The sequence below is a fragment of the Carcharodon carcharias genome, chromosome 36 (assembly GCF_017639515.1).
Source record: "Carcharodon carcharias isolate sCarCar2 chromosome 36, sCarCar2.pri, whole genome shotgun sequence".
Taxonomy (NCBI): Eukaryota; Metazoa; Chordata; class Chondrichthyes; order Lamniformes; family Lamnidae; genus Carcharodon; species Carcharodon carcharias.
Window position 1 is genome coordinate 2,016,377 of NC_054502.1, and position 22,833 is coordinate 2,039,209.

The following is a 22,833-nucleotide window of genomic DNA, read 5'->3' on the forward strand; positions in this document are numbered from 1 at the left end:
ATTTCCTCCTGGTACCTTTGTGAGATCTCAGAAATTTGTTTAGATCTCAAACAGTTTGGTTCATTGTATGATAGACTAAATTCTTCATTTTCAAAGGTATTTACTCACCTTGAACCTTGTGCATCAAATCTTCCACTTCAGCTTTGATGTGAACATTTTCTGGTTTTACTTCATCTTTTTCTTGACTTGCCTCCAGCAGGTTTCCTCCTTGTTATTCACTGACAGCTGCTGGTAGAGTTCTGGAAACACGTTGGGTTTCCAAATACCTTTGGGATTTCTGGAAAGTTTCCTGCCTCTGGTGCCCTTGTATGGTTTGTTCTGGTAGTCTTTCCTCTTTCGTTGCTTTGCTGGGGGGTTTTCTTTGCCTCTTTTAAGTTGTGCAAGCTTCTTCACTTGAAGATTAAAATATTCGCCGAAGGCTGTTAATAGCCCATCGAAGCTGGTTGCAGATTCATCAGTGCCTTGCAATAGCATTACTTTATCCACAAATTTACCAAACCAGGAAAAAAAATGCTAATGATCTGGACCTCTTTTAATTTTTTTTTACACTTAGACCTGATGTACTCTAGTAGTTTACAAATTCTCTTTTCAAATATGCCACATTTCCTGTTGGGTTTGGCCCTTAGATAAGTCCAAACTGACCTGGTATGTTGCATTTTTGACCCATGGTCATTTAATATTTTTTGCACTTACAGCTTTAAATATCGTTGGCCTTTTAAGAGTGTCTGTGCATTAACCGCTTTTCTTCTCTGCTGTTCCCATGATTGTTGGGCTTTGGCGGGCTACCACTGCACTGATTCAAGCTGTTTCTTTTTAAATTTAATATCTCAGTAGAACCTTCAAAACTAATACTTTTGCCCTACCAGTTGCTCCCCTGAGCTTTTGAACTCGATTTGTAGGCGATTTTCTTTGCTGCGCTTTAAGTTTTTAAAATCCTTTCACAGTATCTTTACAGTGCAGAAGGAGGACGTTTGGCCCATCAAGTCTGCACTGGCTCTCTGGAAGACCATTCCACCTAGCCCCACTCCCCTGCCTTATCCCTGTAACCTTGCACTTTCTCTCTTTTTTCAGGTAGCAGTCCAATTTGCTTTTGAATACCTCAATTGAACTTGTCTCCACCACCCCTTCAGGATGTTTGTTCCGGACTCCATCAACCCTCTGGGTGAAAAAAGTTTTCTTCACATCACATTTACTCCTTTTTCCAATTATTTTGAATCTAGTTCTTGATGTTCTTTTGAGTGGGAACAGTTTCCCAGTACCCTCAGGATCTTGAATACCTCTATCAGATCTCTTCTCGGCTTCCTTTTGCCCAAAGAAAACAGTCCCAACCTGTCCAATCGATCCTCATAACTACAGTTCTCCATCCCAGGAATCATTCTTGTAAATCTCCTCTGTACTCTCTCCGAAGCCTTCATGTCCTTCCTCAAGTACGGCACCCAGAACTGGATGCAGTACTTCAGATGAGGCCTCGAATCTTGTACTCAATGCCCCTATTAGTAAAGTCTAGATACTATATTTATTAACTGCCCTTTCAACATGCTCTGCCATCTTCAGTGACCTACGAACATATACACTGAGGCCTCTCTGTTCCTGCAGCTTCTTTAGAGGCTCTTCCTTTATTTTATACTGTCACATCATATCTTCCCTGCCAAAACAAATCACCTCACACTTCTCTGCATTGAACTTCATCTGCTACTTGTCTGCCCAATTCACCAACATGTCTCTGTCCTTTTGGTGTTCAAGAATATCCCCATCACAGCTTGCTCCTTCTCGCGCTCTTTTAACTCTCTGACTACATGCTCCGTCTCCTGGAACTTTGTCTAGAATTCAAAATGACATCGCTGTTCCTTGGAGACAAAGGGATTTCCCATGCTTGCCAGTTTTAGCAGGGTCCACAAAATGGCAATCTTGAAAAAAATGTAATAATGGCTACCTGGATTGGCAACCTCTTGACCTCTTTTGTGCAGCTATTTGTAAACTGCCGAGTTGGTCGCATTGGAGCTCCTGCTTGTGTTTTTTACTGAGCTTCGAACAAGTTCAGGCTCCAGCCTGGGGAATGGCTTTTAGCGGCAGGTTTCTTTCCAATGGCACTTCTGGCACTGAATTACTTAGAGAGTTCTCCGGACTTGCTGCAACTTGGAATTTTAAAACATTTAGCTCACCCTCGCAGGCTCTGTCACCTCTGCACTCTGAAGCTGGACTTCTGAAGGAGGTTCAGTGGAGTCTTCTGTGCAATAAGGTATTTTAAGTTGGTGCCTTCAGCTTCCAGGACTTGGTCTGGAGCATTTTCTGGCAATTTTTCCTCTGCCCCTCTGCTTTTCAGGCCAGAATGCTTTGTTGAATTTTTCTCAGCCTTCCAGCATTTGGTTTGTCTCTGCATTTTAGTGAGGATCTGGGATTTTATCCCAATGCTGCCAGTCTCCTGGGGTCTTATGTAGGTTAACTGTAAGTTTTTATTAATTACTAGAACAATTTGCACATGTTCTTATCGACAGTGAAGGGTACAGGCTAGGAGCTGTCTCCATGCTTAGTCTGTACATGTGTCTGCTCAATGCCACCCTGACCCTAGGCCTGGACTATGTGCCTTTTTCCATCACTCCGTAGGCAGTACTGTTCTCAGTCCCCACATCAACCCAATATGTGCCAGACCCTTATACTGCAGAACAGCACTCTGGCTGCTCCTACAACACATGAACTGCAGTGGTTCAAGATGGCAGCACACCACCATCTTCTCAAGGGCACTTAGGGATGGGCAATAAACGCTGGCCTAGCCAGTGATGCCCACGTCCCATGAGCGAATGAAACAAGTTGTTTTGTGCTGCTACTGTGCATGAGTGGCATTCGCCACTAACAGGATACTGCCGTCAAGCCAAAAAGATACTCTGCCTATCACACAAATGAGTTATATAGTATATGAATTTGTGTGACGCTAGATACATAGGCCATACGTCCCAAAGACTAGCGAATCATATCAAACAGCATGTTCCAACCGCTGTTTGCAATGGGCAGGGTACAAGCAATACCCCACCAGCCCGTGCTTGCAAAATTCAAAATGCAGTGATCAACATTAGATGTGATTCTGTGATTCCGAGGCAAGGGAGGAGATAGCAGGGGCACTGGCAATAATTTTCAATATCTCTCTGGCCACAGGAGAGGTACCAGAGGACTGGAGGACAGCCAATGTGGTACCGTTATTCAAGAAGGGAGGAAGGGATAAACCAGGGAACTACAGGCCAGTCGGTCTAACCTCAATGCTGGGGAAACTATTGGAAGCAATTGAGGGACAGAATTAATCTACACTTGGAGAGGTGGAAATTAATCAAGGACAGTCAGCATGGTTTTGTTAAGGGGAGGACATGTCTGACCAATTTGATTTTTTTTGAAGAGGTGACCAGGTGTGTGGATGAGCGCAATGCATTTGATATAGTCCATTGGACTTCAGCAAGGCTTTTGATAAGGTCCCGCATGGGAGACTGATAACGAAGGTAAGAGCCCATGGCATCCAAGGCAAATTGGACCCAGAATTGGCTGAGTGGCAGGAAACAGAGGGTGAAGGTCGAGGGCTGTTTTTGTGATCGGATGCCTGTGACCATTGGGGTTCCACAGGGGGATCGGTGTTGGGTCCCTTTCTGTTTGTGGTATATATAAACGACTTAGACTTGAATGTAGGAGGATTGATCAGTAAGTTAGCGGATGACACAAGAATTGTTGGGGTGTAAATAGTGAGGAGGATAGCCTTAGATTACAGGAGGATATAGACGGGCTGGTCAGATGGACTGATCAGTGGCAAATAAAATTTAATCTGGATGAGTGTGAGGTGATGCACTTGGGCAGGACAAACAAGGCACGAGAATACACGATGAATAGTAGGACCCTGGGAAGTACCGAGGATCAGAGGGACCTTGGTGTGCATGTCCACCAGCCCCTTAAGGTAGTGGGACAGGTAGATAATGTGGTTAAGGAGGCATATGGGATACTTGCCTTTATTAGCCGAGGCATAGAATATAAGAGCAGGGAGGCTGTGCTGGAGCTGGATAAAACGCTGGTTAGGCCACAGCTAGAGCACTGCGTGCAGTTCTGGAATCCGCATTATAGGAAGGATGTGATTGCACTAGAGAGAGTGCAGAGGAGCTTTACCAGGTTGTTGACTGGGTTGGAGAGTTTTAATTATGAAAAGAGATTGGATCAATTGTGTTATTTTCCCTGGAGCAGAGGAGATTGAGGGGGGACATGATTGAGGTGTATAAAATTGAGGGGCATAGATAGGGTAGACAGGAAGGAACTTTTCCCCTTTGTGGAGGGATCAATAACCAGAGAGCATAGATTTAAGGTAAGAGGCAGGAGATTTAGGGGGGATGTGAGGAAGAATTTTTTCACCCAGAGGGTGGTGGGAACCTGGAACTCTCTGCCTGAAAGGGTGGCAGAAACATTTAAGGAGTATTTGGATGTGCACTTGCGATGCCATGGCATACAGGGCTATGGGCCTCGTGCTGGACAATGGGATTAGAATAGTGAGGACCTTGTTTGATTGGCTCAGGCTTGATGGGCCAAAGGGCCTTTTTCTGTGCTGTAGACCTCCATGACTCTAATTGCTAAATAATCCTCTGTGTGCTAAGCATTACACTGACAACCAATTTAAGATTGTCAGTCGGGCTTGCAATGTGCGCATTTGCATGTACGGGAACCTAAATATACGAATACAAGGGCCCTGTCTTTTGCAGACAGAAAGAACGTGTACAATATTGTGCCTGTTTCAGCTACACAAAATAAGTGATAGCCATTCACTGACTCATTTCTCAGGGCCATGCCTTGATCAATCAAGGTCAAGCTGCCTGGTTTAAATTTCAAACAATGCTTGGCAGTTAACTATCAGTCGCCATCAATGGTGCATTATTCATGGCAACCCCACTTGCCAACCGACTAGCGCACTCTTCACATACAGTACAAATTGTTGTTTCTCTCTTCCCCCCCCCCCCCCCCCCCCCCCCACCTTTATATTGGCAAGTGCCCTGAGAATGCAAGACGAAAAGCTCTCTTAACAATACAGAAGATTCTTATGACTTGAACACATTACCTTATATGGTGATGGAATCAGATTCCATACAAACTTTTAAACGATGATTAAAAGGTGTCTTGAAAGTAATTTTTTGGTGTTGAGGGAAAAGCTGGAATGTGGGACTAAATTGGGACATCATTTTCAAAGAACGAACACAAGTGCGATTGGCCAAATGGCCTTCTGTTTTGTAAGATTCTGTGATACTAAAATGTGTTCCCCTGACAAAGTTTAAAATGGATATTAATGCTACAACGTTCCCACTATGTAGTGGGAGGAAAGTCCAGGAAAGGGGCACATGATATTTAAGTAGCATCTGAAAAGCTTTTCTATATCACCCAAGTCTCGAGATTGGCCTACACTCCTTTCAATGTGTTTAAGAACTCAGCTAATTGGTCAAAAGATTAGTTACGGATTCCTGCTGATGAGTTAATTTCCAGGGTGATGGTGCACTGATGGTATTGCTGCATGTTTTGTGGTGGACCTCCATTTTATGGTTTCAGTCTGAATTTTAGAAGCTCTTGTGTGCATTTCACAAAAGTAATTTCCTGGGATTACCATATCAAAGTTTAGTTTTTTGTTGGGGAGGACTGAGCTCCAGTGATTAGTTGTGAGTGAAGAGTAGCTGGAATTGCTGGCTGTTTTGTAGGTTGGCTCATGCTGTCTTCATGTGACTGGCTGTTGCTTTCTGCAAAGTAAACTATTTTCCTACCAACTTAATAGGTATTTCACAGGATAAAGTCATGTTTTGTCAATAGTTCCAATTTATTTGATTGCCAGAAGCTCATTTTTCTGATCATCTACTGAGTCTTCAATCATTTCAACACCTGTCATGGAATGGCACCCTGAGATCACAGTTAGCTGGGACGTTATCTGTGACACTTCTGTCACTGTGGGACATAGGATTAGGAGTATGCCGTTTAGACCTTCATACTACCTTTTCCATTATCCAATGAGATCATGGCTGATCTGTGATGTAATTCCACATGCCTGCCTTTGGCCTATAGCCTTTGTTAAATTTTTCTTAACCAAAGGTATTAATCTCAGATTTAAAATTAACATCACCTAGCATTAGTTGTCATTTGCAAAAGAGAATACCTAACTTCTACCCTTTGTGCATAGAAATGTTTGTAACTTCACTCCTGAAAGGTGTCTAGTTTTTGAGCATGTTGCTTAGCCTAGACTTCCCAACCAACTGAAAGTTTCCTGCTATCTAGCCTGTCAGTGCTCCTTAATGTCTTGAAAACGTTGATCAAATCACCCCTTAGTTTCCTAAATTACAGGGAAAACAACCCTAGTTTGTGTAATCCTAGAAATACTCTGGCAGCATTTGTGGACGAAGGAAGAAGCATTGATTGGAAACATTCACTTTGTTTCTCTCTCCACATATGCTACCAGGCCTGTTAAGTATTTCTAGCAGTTTCTGTTTATCTTCCAGATTTCCAGCATCGGCAATACTTTGCCCTTGTCTAGTTAGTGTAACCTTGGAGCCCAGGTAGCTTGCTGGTAAATCTGTGCTGTACTCCCTCCAAGGCCAGTCTTTCCTTTCTAAAGTGTAATGCCTAGAGTTCAACACAGATGTGCAGGTGAGGTCTAACCAGAATTTTGTGTAGCTTTAGCTTAACTTCTACTCCATTGTATTCTAGTCCTCTACATATAAAGCCTAGTATTTCATTAGGCTTTGATTTTCTGTACCTGGACACTCAAGTCCCAATGGAGCTTAATACTAAATCAGGGACCAGAAATTACTAAAATTAACAAAATAGCAGTAATGAAGAAAGTAGTAAATTCCTAGGATCAGAATTTCTATCCCAGGATTTTAAAGGAAATGGATGAGAAACTTGCAAATGGCTTAACTGTAATCTTCCAAGTTCTCTTGGCTCATGAACTGTTCCTTCAGATTAGAAAATAACACATGCCACTCTTATTTAAGCAAGGTGACAAAGAAAAACCAGAGAATTATAAACCAGTTTGCCCAAGATCCATTTGCAGAAAATTGGTAGTGTCTGTGATTAACAGCCTGGTTGAATGCCTTGAAATTTTTCAGCTGCCCGGAGAAGGCCAATATGGATTCTGATGAACCTGATTGATTGAATGTTTTGAAGAGGTGATGAAAATCATGTTTAGGGAAATGTCTGTGGATGCCTTTTTTGTGGCCTTCTTCTAGAAGGCAATTGATAAAGTCCTTCATAAAAGACAGTTGGCTAAAGTGGAAACTTGTGGAATTGATGGCAAATTATTGACCTGGTTATGAGATTGGCTGAGTGGCAGGAGACAAAATAGGGCTAATGGACTGGTACTCTAATTGATAGGATGTGGCTTGTGGTGCCTTGCAAGGATCTGTGCAGGGGCCTCAATTATTCACCTTATATATTATGACTCAGATGGGATAGAGAGCCACATATCAAAATTTGCCGATGACACAAAGATGGGTGGCATTATAAGCAGCCTAGATGGAATAATTTAAATTACAAAAATGTGGTGCTAGATAATAGTTAATAGATGAAGTGAATGGGCAAAACTCTGGCAAATGGATCTCAAATTAGTAAGGTCATCCACTTGCAACTTGAAATGACAGAGCAGGATACTTTCTAAATGATGAAAAGCTAGAAACAGTGACGGTCCGAAGAAATTTGGTGGAAAGGATCTAGGTGCACAGCTCATTAAAACCTGTACAGAAAATAATCAAAAGGATAATTGCATGTTGGCCTTTATATCTAGAGGACTAGCATTCAAGTGTAAGGGGTCATTCTTCCGTAATACAAAACCTTGTTTAGACCACAACTGGAGTTCTGTGAGCAGTCCTAGGTACCGCACCTTAAGAAGGATATCTTGGCCTCAGCGGTCATGCAGTGTAGGTTTACCAGAATGATCCTATCTTCCCTTGGGTCTGATGAAGGGCCTCCATGATGTCATGACTCACTGGGGATAAGGCGCTGTAATGTCAAGCCCCCTGTTCCCTCAGCTGTGACAGATGTGAAAGGTTTAACCAAACCATCAGATTGCCCCAATTCTATCTAACTTTTAATTTAGGTTAACAGAATCCAAGCACCAGGTTTGTAAACTTAATAAGTAAATAACTGTTTATTGAATAAATTGTCTTTTACTAGTGGCAAAAGAAAGAAATATGAACTGCTAACTTCTATCTCAATAACTTAAACTCGACTCCTCCTTAAACCCCTGTTTATACACACGACACACACAACATGGATTTTAAGGGAGAGCTAAAACAGTTCAATAGCACCAATCTGGAGTACAGGGTTAGATGGGTTGATTTTGATTGATGTCTTCCAAATTCCTTGCAGTTTTTTGTTGATGACACGAGGTGGTCTCCCTGCACTTTATCTGTGGCGCAGTGGTTGGGAAACTTGTTCTTCAATGCCTCAATGGTAATTTTTCACCTTTTTCTCTTGACAGAGGTTTTCAGAGAAAATAGGTTACAGAGATGAGGGATACCCAGCTAGTTATTATGGCAGAATTGCTGGAATCTTACAAACAGAGAGAGAGAGTCTTCCCTCTTTGCAGGTTAGGAGCTGTTCTGGCTGCACTGTTACCACACACAACCCTGGTCACCTGGTCAGGAGCCAATTAACATGCTGTCAAGAAGCAAGCTCCCCTTAGCCCAGAACCTCTTTCCAGTACCTTGTTCTCTTATGGCACCCTATGTTCCAGGATAGCAACATTGTCAATATTCCTCTACCCTGCTCCAATGAACATGTCCTTCAACTGTAGCTGTGGTAGTTTTTAAAGCCACAGTCCAAGAAAATAAAAAAGATATGTTCTTTACAACAGTCGCAACAGAAATAAAACAGATATGTTCCTTTCGATGACCTGAAATGTTAATTCTGTTCCTATCCACCAATGTTGTCTGACCTGAATATTTCCAGCATTTTTTTGTTTTTATTTCAGATGTCTAGCTTCTGCAGTATTTTGCTTTTGTTTTCCCAGAATGGTACCTGGAATCCAAGGATAAAACTATTTCTCTTGGTTGGGAAGTCCAGGACTAGGGGGCACGGTGAAAAATTAGAACATGACCTCTCAGGAATAAAATTAATAAACACTTCACGCAAAGGGTGGTAGAACTTCGGAATTCCCTTATGCAAGCAATTGATGCTAACTCAGCTGTAAATTTTAAATTTATTGATAGATTTTGTTATATAAAGTTATTAAGGAGCCTAAGGTGGATATATGGAGTGATTTCACAGATCAGTCATGACCAAAATGAATGATAGAACAAGCTTGAGGGTAAATGGCCTCCTCCTGTTCCTTCCTATGTTTCTATATCTCTTTGAACCTCCACTGCTTTTAGGTTTTCGCTATTTAGAAAGTTTCCTGATTCATTTTGGTGAGAGAAAGTAAGAGTTTTCCCTAGCTCACTTAGCATGCGAGGATGACCATGGATAAATGAGGGTAGGAGGACAACATATTTTACCATGTAATTCAAATCCTCATGTCAAATAGGGTTGAGGTAGCAAACATCATCCTTCCAGCATTAGGATGCCAGAACTAGCTGAGAACGCATGTTTGCTGAGATGATACTTAGCCTTAGTCCAGTGCCAACCCAGTTGGTGAATGATGAACCTAAACACTAATACTTTTCTTCATAATAGGCTTATTCACAGAATGCAACGTTACATATGTCTGCTGCCTGCCTACCATCCATGTCCCAGCAGTAACTCTTTTGAGTACAAACACGTTTCCATCTGTTTCAGATGAAGTTACATTGTTTCATAGTTTACCATTGTGAGATTTGAACTCTTGATCTTGGCGTTACAAACCCAGTACCATAACCACTTGGCTATTTAGGCCAAGCCTAAACTGAACCAAGTCTTTTTTTGTCACAAGATCCCAGCCAGAGTCCTCAATTCCACACTAACTTTATCTGTTTCAGATGAAGTTACATTGTTTGCCATTGTGAGATTTGAACTCTTGATCTTGGGGTTATAAACCCAGTATCATAACCACTTGGCTATTTAGGCCAAGCCAAACATGTTTCCATCTGTTCCTATTCAGATGAAATTACATTGTTTCATAGTTTGCCATTGTGAGATTTGAACTCTTGATTTTTTTTATATATATATAGGCCTCAACTGTAACTCTTTTGAGTACAAACCTGTTTCCATCTGTTTCAGATGAAATTACATTGTTTCATAGTTTGCCATTGTGAGATTTGAACTCTTGATCTTGGGGTTACAAGCCCAGTACCATAACCACTTGGCCATTTAGGCCAAGCATAACCAGCAGTAACTCTTTTGAGCACAAACACATTTCCATCTGTTCCTATTCAGGTGAAGTTACATTGTTTCATAGTTTGCCATTGTGAGATTTGAACTCTTGATACTCTTTCGAGTACAAACCTGTTTCCATCTGTTTCAGATGAAGTCACATTGTTTCATAGTTTGCCATTGTGAGATTTGAACTCTTGATACTCTTTTGAGTAAACCTGTTTCCATCTGTTTCAGATGAAGTCACATTGTTTCATAGTTTGCCATTGTGAGATTTGAAGTCTTGATACTCTTTTGAGTAAACCTGTTTCCATCTGTTTCAGATGAAGTTACATTGTTTCATAGTTTACCATTGTGAGATTTGAACTCATGATACTCTTTTAAATTCACCTTGGAACTGTAACTCTTCCGAGTACAAACTCGTTTCCATCTGTTTCAGATGAAGTTACATAGTTTCATAGTTTGCCATTGTGAGATTTGAACTCTTGATCTCGGGGTTACAAACCCAGTACCATAACCACTTGGCTATTTAGGCCAAGCCCTTAAGATGTAACTCTTTCGAGTATAAGCCCATTTCCATCTGTTTCAGATGAAGTTACATTGTTTCATAGTTTGCCATTGTGAGATTTGAACTCCTGATCTTGGGGTTACAAACCCAGTACCATAACCACTTGGCTATTTAGGCCAAGCATAACCAGCAGTAAACTGCTCTCAGTACTTAATTAAACAATGCCCTTCACCTGTATCTTAACTATATAATTAACATACCATTAACAGATTCCTTCCTTCTTTAAACAAAAACTTTATAACAAACTGAAATAATTACAAAACAGATCAAAAGGAAGTTGCTTTCCATATTTTGTATGACCCATCATAGTAAAAGACATCCCTCTTCGAGGACGTCCAACAATTTGAGCAGGCATTTCTCTTTGTGGAGCAGTCCAATTATTGGTGACTTGCAATGATTTGTTTTATCTTGGAGATCTCTTTTCTCTCACATTTCTTTTATGCTCGCTAGGTCAATCCTTAACCTTTTCTCAGTCACACTATGTCGAATGATTATCTCATGGAGAATGGTTATCCACATTGCATTCAATGGGCAGACTTTTCTCAGAATATGCCTTGTATAGGATTTTCCTCAAAATGTTTGATAAGTAAAACCCCCTATCTATCGTGTCTACTAGAGCCAGTGTTTCTGCAGCTAGGGTACTTTAATCTACCCTTTTTATTTTCTTGGCTTTCCAGTCCAAGGGACAACACTTTACACTTTTACCCACAAGAATATGAAAAACCCAGCTGTACTTGAATAACCATCTGGAGGTTTGGCATTAGAAGCGTCACTAAAAAGGTCTAATTTCATGTCCTTCAGGTCATTTGGAGCTAGAAACTTGAGTTCTCTGAATTTAATCCCCTGCATGTTTCCAGTATGCAGATGATACATTTGCTGTACTTGAATCTGCGGCTACATGTAAGATTTTTTTTAGCCTTTTTGGGCTCCATCCTGCGCTCAAATTCACTTTTGAAATGGAGCAATCAAGCTCACTTTCCTCCCTGCTAGTTGAGAAATCTGCCAATGGATTCTCTGCTACTGTCTATCAGAAACCCACCTTCACTGGTCAATGTGTTGAGATTCCTACAGTTCCACGCGCTGTAAATGGGACCTGAGCCATTTGTTCACCATGCAAGCTTGATGCCAATGTAGGGCACATCCTGCTGGATAATGGCTACACTGATAAGATCATTGCGCACTATATACCATGCAAAGTTAGGCCTAAGGCCACCACTTTTGGTTCTGAAAAGTTCCCAGTTTACCTAAGATTACCCTGGAACAGTAAGGTGTCTTGAGTATTTCAGCAACAGGTGATTCTAGCCATTTTTTGGTATTATTCAACAGCAGCATGAATAGTATTCTCCACTAACTGGATGCTGCTGCCAAGCCAAAAAGCAGTTCTGCCTACCACCCAAATGTGTAATGTGGTATATGAATTTTAGACCATGTGAGATACTAGGTACATAGGCCTTGAATCCCGATGACTGGTGGATTGTATCGAACAGCAAGGCCCTTCAGCTGTTCGCAACAGACCATACTCAACCAACCCATGCTTGCATAGCTCAGAACGCAGTGTCCAGCATTAGATGCGATTCTGCGATTGGTCAACACTTGTTAACAATTCCAGTTGTGCTAAGAATTACACTAACAACCAAATTAAGATTCAGTTGGTCTAACAGTGTAGCTGGCTCATTTACACATGCTCGAAGCTACATATATTCACACAGGTCCCTGTCCTTTGCATACAGAAATAACATGTCCATGCATTGCGCCTTTTTCAATGAAAGAAAAGCTTGGCCAAGAGCTGTTCCCTGATTCACTTCCCCATGATAATGCTTTGATCAATCATGAGCTGACTTGCCTGATTTGAATTTAAACAAAAGCTTGGCAGTTAACTTCCATGGTGCATTCTCCATGGCAACACCTCTGCCAATCAGGGTCTACTTGCCTACCAGTTGGCACCCTCTTCACATGTGGTATAAATTGTTGTTTCCTTTGAGATTTGGTGTTCTTGCAATTCTGTCCTGATGAGCGCAAGACAAAAGGCTTTGACAGCATGTCTCTTCTCAGCAATACTCAATTCCTTAAATGTTACATTTCCTGCAAAACTCCTCAGTTGTGTTTCATCGTAGTGCTAAGTTCCAATACACCATCACTGGTATCAGGTCTTGTCTGAGTACATAGCCAATTTAACCCGGCAATCAAACCTCTTAACTGCTCTGTTTCTTCTTTGGATACCAGATCATCTTTCTGTGATGACCGAGCCTGATTTATCGGGATGCAATTAATAATTTCTAGATGTGATGTTGATTCAAGCTTGCTCCCAGTCTATTCTGATTAATGTCTAAGCGTATATATATTTAAAGACATCTGAAGCCTGACTTCTGATCTTAAATTCCTCTTTTATCTACAAAAAATTGCTCAAATTCCACAGAACCTCCCCATAGAAAACCATTTTCGGCATCTTTATGATGCATGGCAGTTTCTCTTGTGATACCAGTAGAAGATTGCTGGATCTGCTTTAGCTGAATAAAGCCTATTTTCATCAAGACTGATCTAATCAAGAAATACCATGCCCTCAATTCTATCCATAAATGCATTTGTTTAATTTTCAGAGCTCCTCTTCTCCTCCCCCCCCCCCGCCCTCCACACACACACACACACACACACACACACACACACACACATTGCTAGCTTTTTTGGGTGGTTTCAAACACTACTTTGAAAACTTTTACCCTGCAAAAATACAGCTTTTATGTTGATCGACCTACATTCCCATGAATATGTGGCTATCAGTGCTAAGAATATCTTCAACATCACTTTTCTTGCCATAGAGCAGCCCGCTGCAACATTTTTATTCATTCACGGGTTGTGGGCTTCGCTGGCTGGGCCAGCATTTATTGCCCATCCCTAATTGCCCTTGAGAAGGTGGTGGTGAGCTGCCGTCTTGAACTGCTGCAGTCCATGTGGTGTAGGTACACCCACAGCGCTCTTAGGGAGGGAGTTCCAGGATTTTGACCCAGTGACAGTGAAGGACCAGCCGATATATTTCCAAGTCAGGATGGTGAGTTACTTGGAGGGGAAACTCCAGGTGGTGGTGGTATTCCCTTGTGTCTGCTGTCCTTATCCTTCTAGGCTGTAGTGGTCAGGGTTTGGAAGGTGCTATCGAAGGAGCCTTGGTGAATTCCTGCACTGCATCTTGTAGATAGTACACACTGCAGCTACTGTGCGTTGGTGGTGGAGGGAATGAATGTTTGTGGATGTGGTGCCAGTCAAGCGGGCTGCTTTGTCTTGCTGTCAAGCTTCTTGAATATTGTGAGAGCTGCACTCGTCCAGGCAAACGAGGAATATTCCATCACACTGCTGACTTGTGCCTTGTAGATGGCGGACTGGTTTTGGGGAGTCAGGAGGTGAGTTACCCGTTGCACTATTCCTAGCCTCTGACCTGCTCTTGTAGCCACAGTATTTATATGGCTAATCCAGTTCAGTTTCTGGTCAATGGTCAGCCCCAGAATATTGATATTGGGGGATTCAGTGATGGCAATTTCATTGAACATCAATGGACAATGGTTGATTCTCTCTTGGTGGAGATGGTCATTGCCTGACACTTGTTTGGTGCAAATGTTACTTGCATTTGGACATGAGCTGCTTCAGTATCTGAGGAGTCGTGAATGGTGCTGACCATTGTGCGAACATCCCCCGCTTCTGACCTTATGGAAGGAAGGTCATTGATGAAGCAGCTGAAGATGGTTGGGCCAAGGACACTACCCTGAGGAACTCCTGCAGTGATGCCCTGGAGCTAAGATAACTGACCTCCCACAACCATCTTCCTTTGTGCTCGATATGACTCCAACCAGCAAAGAGTTTTCCCCCTGATTCCCATTGACTCCAGTTTTGCTAGGTCTCCTTGATGCCTCACTCTGTCAAATGTGGCCTTGATGTCAAGGGCAGTCGCTCTCACCTCACCTCAGGAGCTCAGCTCTTGTGTCCATGTTTGAGCCAAAGCTGTAATGAGGTCAGGAGCTGAGTGGCCCTGGCAGAACCCAATTTGGGCATCATTGAGCAGGTTATTGCTAAGCAAGTGCCGCATGTTAGCACTGTTGATGACCCCATCCATTTACCGATGATCAAGCATAGACTGATGGGGCGGTAATTGGCCGGGTTGGATTTGTCCTGCTTTTTGTGTACAGACAGACCTGGGCAATTTTCCACATAGCCAAGTAGATGCCAATGTTGTAGCTGTACTGAAACAGCTTGGCTAGGGGCGTGGCAAGTTCTGGAGCACAAGTCTTCAGTGCTATTGCTGGAATATTGTCAGGGCCTGTCACCTTTGCAGTATCCAGTGCCTTCAGCCATTTCTTGAAATCATGTGGAGTGAATCGTATTGGCTGAAAACTGGCATCTGTGATGCTCGCAGGCCGAGATGGATCATCCAGTCGGCACTTCTGGCTGAAGATCGTTGCGAATGCTTCAGCCTTATCTTTTGCACTGATGTGCTGGGCTCCTCCATCATTGAGGCTGGGGATATTTGTGGAGCCTCCTCCTCCCGTGAGTTGTTTAATTGTCCACCACCATTCACGACTGGATACAGCAGGACTGCAGAGCTTGGATCTGATTCGTTGGTTGTGGAATCACTTAGCTCTGTCGATCACTTGCTGCTTATGCTGTTTGGCACACAAGTAATCCTGTGTTATAGCTTCACCAGGTTAACACCTCATGTTTTAGGTATACCTGGTGCCCTCCTGCACTCTTCATTGAACCAGGGTTGATCCCCTGGCTTGATGGTAATGCTAGAGTGGGGGATATGCCAGGCAAGAACTTGTTTCGAGTACAATTCTGCTGCTGATGGCCCACAGCGCCCCCTGGATGCCCAGTCTTGAGTTGCTAGATCTATTTGAAATCTATCCCATTTAGCACGGTGGTAGTGCCACACAACACGATGGAGGGTATCCTCAATGTGAAGGCGGGACTTCGTCTCCACAATGACTCTGTGATGGCCACTCCTACAGAAACTGTCGTGGACACCTGTGGCAAGCAGGTTGGTGAGGATGAGGTCAAGTATGTTTTTCCCTCTTGTTGGTTCCCTCACCACCTGCCGCAGACCCAGTCTAGCAGCTATGTCCTTTAGGACTTGGCGAGCTCGGTCAGTAGTGGTGCTACCGAGCCACTCTTGGTGATGGACATTGAAGCTCCCCACCCAGGGTACATTCTGTGCCCTTGCCATCCTCAGTATTTCCTCCAAATGATGTTCAATATGGAGGAGCACTGATTTATCAACTGAGGGAGGGCGCTGATAATCAGGAGGTTACCTTTGACTTGAGACTTCATGGGGTCCGGTGTTGATATTGAGGACTCCCAGGGGAACTCTTTCCCGACTGTATACCACTGTGCCGCCACCTCTGCTGGTGCCTGGATGGTGATTGTGGTGGTGTCTGTGACATAATCTGTAAGGTATAATTCCGTGAGGATGATTATGTCAGGCTGTTGCTTGACTTGCCTGTGAGACAACTCTCCCAATTTTAGCACTAACCCCAGAAGTTAGTAAGGAAAACTGTGCAGGGTTGACAGGGCTGCGATTGCCGTTGTCGTTTCTGGTGCCTAGGTCGACGCCCATCTTTGTATTTCATTCTTTGTTGTGGTTTGAGTTACAACTGTGGCTCAGACCATTTCAGAGGGCATTTAAGAGTCAACCACATTGCTGTGGGTCTGGAGTCACAGGCCAGACCAGGGAAGGACATTAGTGAACCAGATGGGTTTTTACAACAATGGTTTCGTGGTCATCATTAGACTTTTTAATTCCAGATTTTTATTGAATTCAAATTCCACAACTGCCGTGGCAGGATTCGAACCTGGGTCCCCAGAGCTAGAAACAGGTAGAACTTTCATATTCCCAGACCTTACTTCGATCTTTACTACTGAGTAAATCTAAATAATATTTCAACCAATCCATCCCACATACTGTCATTGCGATATGTAGGATAGTGGTTGTACAATTAAATGAATCTGCGACTAGTACACTTGTTATCAGACTGAAGCTGCTGAACTTTGTGTTGTGCGTAGCTTTGTAAACCTTTTTGTCATGCTTTGAACAGTTTACCATCTAATATTTCGAGTCGCATCAGAAACACTTGTTAAGTTTCCCAGGCAATCCTGGGGGTTCATTCATCTTATTACTCCAATCCCCTTGCCTGCCAGACCTGCCAAAGCCGTCTCCATCCTTGTTTCTTTTGTCTGTAATCTTTTATTGTATAATGGCTGCGCCCCATATATGAATGGTCTCAGAAGGCTGTGATCGTTGACCCCTCCATCTTCTGTGACCCTGCTGAGTGTCCCATTTATGCTATGAAGGCTGTAGGGAATGACCGTTTTCCCGGGAATTTTTTTTTTTTTTAAAGCCTCAAGACATCTGATCCAAAAGCGTGTACTTTGAAAACCAAACTCTTCAAAACCAAGAGCCTTTCATTGTGAGACACTTAGCACAGTCCAAAAATTTGAAAGTGAGCACTGAACAAGGAATTTCCCAATTGATTTTCTACAATCTTTTATATGGCCCCTATTAAAATTCATGTATTTCTCCATGGAATAACTATCCATCTTTCTAAATCAATCAAAGCCTGACCGTACCTCATAGGCATTTAATAGATCATCTTTCTCATAAATTTTACCCATGAAATTAAATAGAATATCCAAATCTCCTTTACTGTCAACTGCCAAGCATCCAGTTCACAAGCTTTGCTGCTGATGTAGTTTTTGTCAGGAAGTGACAATGCCTTGTTTTCTGTCTGACCCATGGCCGCATATCCATTCAATTTTTCCATTGGTCATAGACTCGGATTTAGATAACAGCAGTGGGTAGTCCTACGTGACATTGACTACCTGCGTTCAGCCATTTTTTTCACAAAAGCAAATGGAATTTCAGTCTTCTGCCCGGGGGGAAAAAAATTCTTGGTTTCCCATCTTCACCTTATAGGCAACCATTCTGTACTATATTGCTAGTCGAATCCCAAGACAGTTGAGGTGTGAAGCTAGACAATTTTCTTGATGAGTTTAATCACGATGCATTACGTATGTCTGCATCATATTTATCACCCAGTACCCCAGCAGCCCCTCTTTATAAGTGCTCTTCACCTGTTTATCTTAACTATGTTTAACTTACTATTAACACTTAGTGGGTGGGAGCCTGTTGCTCATGCATGTGAAACTGCATTTATAGGCATTGTCCTGCACTGTAGAGTATTCGACACAGTTGTATGATGTATCTTGAACTGTTTCCACATTCAGAAGTTAATTTTGTAACTTTCTGGCCCAGAAGAGTCTGAAACAGCGTCTAGGTAAGAGCAACATCCAAGCACGACTGGGACGACCGGTGGGAACTTTGGCACGAGGTCCAATTGTTGGGCGGGGATCGCCAAGAGGAGGTGTGCGCCTTGGTCGTGGCGGAAGAGGAGGTGCGAGAGGAGGGCTTCCTCTCCGAGGTAGGTGGCATTGTACAAGTAATTAAAAGGTATCTACAGTGCATTGAGTTGCATATAAGTGGCTGCTGATGTGATGCATGATGGATGGGAGATTGCTCTAATTTCACTACATTACAGCCTTTGACTACCTGTTACCTATGGAATACTTGGGGCATCCTGAAGGTGTGGAATGCACTATAATGGTACCAGTCCTTATCTTCCATTGCTGCAACCCCAATCCCAATGTTAGAGCCATATGTCATGTCTGTGAATATGTCTTTACAGGTATTAGGACCTGTTGTCCATTGGTCCCTCCAACCAATGATACTATTTTGTTTTCCATTCCCCACTCCTTTGTTTGTTGCCAAAGCCCAGCAAGGCTACTGCCATAGGTGGAGCCATCACCAATAGGCATTTGTATATTTGACTTCTGCCCTGATATTTGAAGGAAGAGCAGGGTTATTGTCAACATCCAGGAATCTCAGAAATACAGCGACCCTGACACATTTAGCAGCATATACCCAGGGTAAGGGGGGGTAGACATAGAATTGCAGGGGTTGGTGCAGAAACATCAGATGGTATGGGGAGAGATGTTGGAGGGAGGGGAGCACAAACACTGCAGCACACTCCTGCTGGATCTGCCAGTACATGCCTCTCTAGCTGCTGGGTTTCCTGAATCCTGGTAAACCAGGCTCCAGCTGTTCAATCTAAATTGCTGCTGTTATTTTTATACTTTCATGGGATGTGGGCGTCACTGCTAAGGCCAGCATTTGTTGCCCATCCCTGCCTAACTGCCCTTGCTTGGCCATTTCAGAGGGTAGTTAAGAGTTAACCATGTTGCTGTGGGCCTGGAGTCACATGTAGGCCAAAGCAGGTAAGGATGACAAATTTCCTTCCCCAAAGGGCATTAGCGAAACAGGGTTTTTACAACAATGGTCACCATTACTGAAACTAGCTTTATATTCCAGATTTACTCCTTAAATTCAAATGCCACCAGTTGCCATGGTGGGATTTGAACCCAGGTTTCCAGAGCATCAGCCTGGGCCTCTGGGTTACTAGTCCAGCAACATTACCACTTTGCCACCGCCTTCCCTTAAATTTTAATTAGCTATCGGCACTTTATTTATCAATCAACTTGTGTGTTTGTATTTCTTTTGGGGACGTCAAGACATGCATTTGATGACAAATGGGAAACATACTTTGAGTTGCTCAGTATATATATATATATATATATATATATTTTAAATCTGCTTTGTGTGAAGCTTGTGTAAGGTATGAGTTTGAGCAGGCGACCCAGTCATGGTTTATAACGGTGTGTCTGCGTAAGGGACCGGGTGCTGGTGTGTAGGGGGTGTGTCTGCGTAAGGGACCTGGTGCTGGTGTGTAGGGGGTGTGTCTGCGTAAGGGACCGGGTGCTGGTGTGTAGGGGGTGTGTCTGCGTAAGGGACCTGGTGCTGGTGTGTAGGGGCTGTGTTTGAGTAAGGGTCCTGGTGCTGATGTATAGGGGGTGTGTTTGCGTAAGGGACCTGGTGCTGGTGTGTAGGAGGTGTGTTTGAGTAAGGGTCCTGGTGCTGGTGTGTAGGGGGTGTGTTTGCATAAGGGATCTGGTGCTGGTGTGTAGGTGGTGTGTTTGCGTAAGGGATCTGGTGCTGGTGTGTAGGGGCTGTGTTTGAGTAAGGGACCTGGTGCTGGTGTGTAGGGGGTGTGCTTGAGTAAGGGACCTGGTGCTGGTGTGTAGGGAATGTGTTTGAGTAAGGAACCTGGTGCTGGTGTGTAGGGAGTGTGTTTGCATAAGGACCTGGTACTGGTGTGTAGGGGTTGTGTTTGAGTAAGGGACTTGGTGTTCGTCTGTAGGGGGTGTGTTTGCGTAAAGGACCTGGTGCTGGTGTGGAGGGGGTGTGTTTGAGGAAGTGACCTGGTGCTGATGTGTAGAGGGTGTTTTTGCCGAAGGAACATGGTGCTGGTGTGTAGGGTGTGTGTTTGAGTAAGAGACCCGGTGCTGCTGTGTAGGGGGTGTGTTTGCGTAAGGGACCTGGTGCTGGTGTGTAGGGGGTGTGTTTGCATAAGGGACCTGGTGCTGGTGTGTAGGGGTTGTGTTTGCGTAAGGGACCTGGTGCTGGTGTGTAGGGTGTGTGTTTGAGTAACGAACCTGGTGCTGTTGTGTAGGGTGTGTGTTTGCGTAAGGGACCTGGTACTGGTGTGTAGGGGATGTGTTTGCGTAAGGGACCTGGTGCTGGTGTGTAGGGGGTGTGTTTGCATAAGGGACCTGGTGCTGGTGTGTAGGGGGTGTGTTTGCTTAAGGGACCTGGTGCTGGTGTGTAGGGGGTGTGTTTGCATAAGGGACCTGGTGCTGGTGTGTAGGGGTTGTGTTTGCGTAAGGGACCTGGTGCTGGTGTGTAGGGGTTGTGTTTGCGTAAGGGACCTGGTGCTGGTGTGTAGGGGTTGTGTTTGCGTAAGGGACCTGGTGCTGGTGTGTAGGGTGTGTGTTTGAGTAAGGGTCCTTGTGCTGGTGTGTAGGGGTTGTCTTTGCGTTAGGAACCTGATGCTGGTGTGTAGGAGTTGTGTTTGAGTAAGGGACCTGGTGCTGGTGTGTAGGAGGTGTGTTTGAGTAAGGGACCTGGTGCTGGTGTGTAGGGGGTGTGCTTGTGTAAGGGACCTGGTGCTGGTGTGTAGGGGGTGTGCTTGTGTAAGGGACCTGGTGCTGGTGTGTAGGGGGTGTGTTTGCGTAAGGGACCCGGTGTTGGTGTGTAGGGGGTGTGTTTGCGTAAGGGACCTGGTGCTGGCGTATAAGGGCTTTTTTTGCATTAGGTGCCTGGTGCTGGTGTGTAGGGGGTGTGTTTGCGTAAGGGACCTGGTGCTGGTGTATAAGGGCTTTTTTTGCATTAGGTGCCTGGTGCTGGTGTGTAGGGGGTGTGTTTGCCTAAGGGACCTGGTGGGGGTGTGTTTGCATAAGGGACCTGGTGCAGGTGTGCAAGGGGTGTGTTTGCGTAAGGGTCCTGATGCTGGTGTGTAGGGTGTGTGTTTGAGTAAGGGACCTGGTGCTGGTGTTTAGGCGCTGTTTTTGAGTAAGGGACCTGGTGCTGGTGTGTAGGGTGTGTGTTTGAGTAAAAGACCTGGTGCTGGTGTTTAGTGGGTGTGTTTGCATCAGGGACGTGGTGCTGGTTTATCGGGTGTGTGTTCGATTAAGGGACCTGGTGCTGGTGTGTAGGAGGTTTGTTTGAGTAAGGGACATGGTGCTGGTGTGTAGCGTGTGTGTTTGAGGAAGGGTCCTGGTGCTGGTGTGTATTGGGTGTGTTTGAGTAAGGGACCTGGTGCTGGTGTGTAGGGGGTGTTTTTGCGTAAGGTACATGGTGCTGGTGTGTAGGGGGTATGTTTGCGTAAGGGACCTGGTGCTGGTGTGTAGGCGGTGTGTTCGCGTAAGGGATCTGGTGCTGGTGTGTAGGGGGTGTGTTTGCGTTAGGGACCTGATGTTGGTATATAGGGGGTGTGTTTGAGTAAGGACCTGGTGCTGATGTGTCGGGGGTGTGTTTGCGTAAGGGACCTGGTGCTGGTGTGTCGGGGGTGTGTTTGCATAAGGGACCTGGTGCTGATGTGTAGGGTGTGTCTTTGCGTAAGGGACCTGGTGCTGGTGTGTAGTGGGTGTATTTGCGAAAGGGACCTGGTGTTGGTATATAGGGGGTGTGTTTGAGTAAGGGACCTGATGCTGGTTTGTAGGGGCTGTGTTTGCGTAAGGGACCTGATGCTTGTGTGCAGGGGATGTGTTTGAGTAAGTGATCTGGTGCTGGTGTGTAGTGGGTGTGTTTGCATAAGGGACCTGATGCTCGTGTGTAGGTGTGTATTTGCGTAAGGGACTTGGTGCTGGTGTGTAGGGGTGTATTTGCGTAAGGGACCTGGTGCTGGTGTGTAGGGGGTGTGTTTGCATAAGGGACCTGGTGCTGCAGTGTAGAGGGAGTGTTTGGCTAAGGGACCTGGTGCTGGTGTGTAGGGGATGTGCTTGTGTAAGGGACCTGGTGCTGGTGTGTAGGGGGTGTTTTTCCGTAAGGGACCTGGTGCTGGTGTAGTGGGTGTGTTTCCGTAAGGGACCTGGTGCTGGTGTAGGGGATGTGTTTGCGTAAGGGACCTGGTGCTGGTGCGGAGGGGGTGTGTTTGCGAAAGGGACCTGGTGTTGGTGTATAGGGGGTGTGTTTGAGTAAGGGACCTGATGCTGGTGTGTAGAAGGTTTGTTTGCCTAAGTGACCTGCTGCTGGTTTGTAGAGGGTGTTTTTGAGTAAGGGACCTGATGCTGGTTTGTAGGGGCTGTGTTTGCGTATGGGACCTGATGCTGGTGTGTAGGGGGTGTGTTTGAGTAAGTGATCTGGTGCTGGTGTGTAGGGGGTGTGTTTGAGTAAGGGACCTGGTGCTGGTGTCTCGGGGGTGTGTTTGCATAAGGGACCTGGTGCTGGTGTGTAGGGGGTGTGTTTGCGTAAGGGACCTGGTGCTGGTGTAGTGGGTGTGTTTGCGTAAGGGACCAGGTGCTGGTTTGTAGGTTGTGTGTTTGCGTAAGGGACCTTG

The 22,833-nt window shown here is 44.5% G+C and overlaps 1 protein-coding gene across 6 annotated transcripts in view; it reads left to right on the forward strand.

Annotated features, from left to right (window-relative positions):
- The window catches only part of chtopa (chromatin target of PRMT1a), a 97,272-nt gene that overhangs the window by 37,274 nt on the left and 37,165 nt on the right, over positions 1-22,833 (forward strand). For 5 of the 6 annotated variants that reach the window (XM_041179750.1, XM_041179755.1, XM_041179753.1 and 2 more), the window contains one exon: positions 18,138-18,303. In XM_041179750.1, coding sequence (XP_041035684.1) covers positions 18,138-18,303 — 166 coding nt within the window. The remainder of the gene's footprint in view (positions 1-18,137; positions 18,304-22,833) is intronic. The other variant, XM_041179751.1, reaches the window with a different exon arrangement.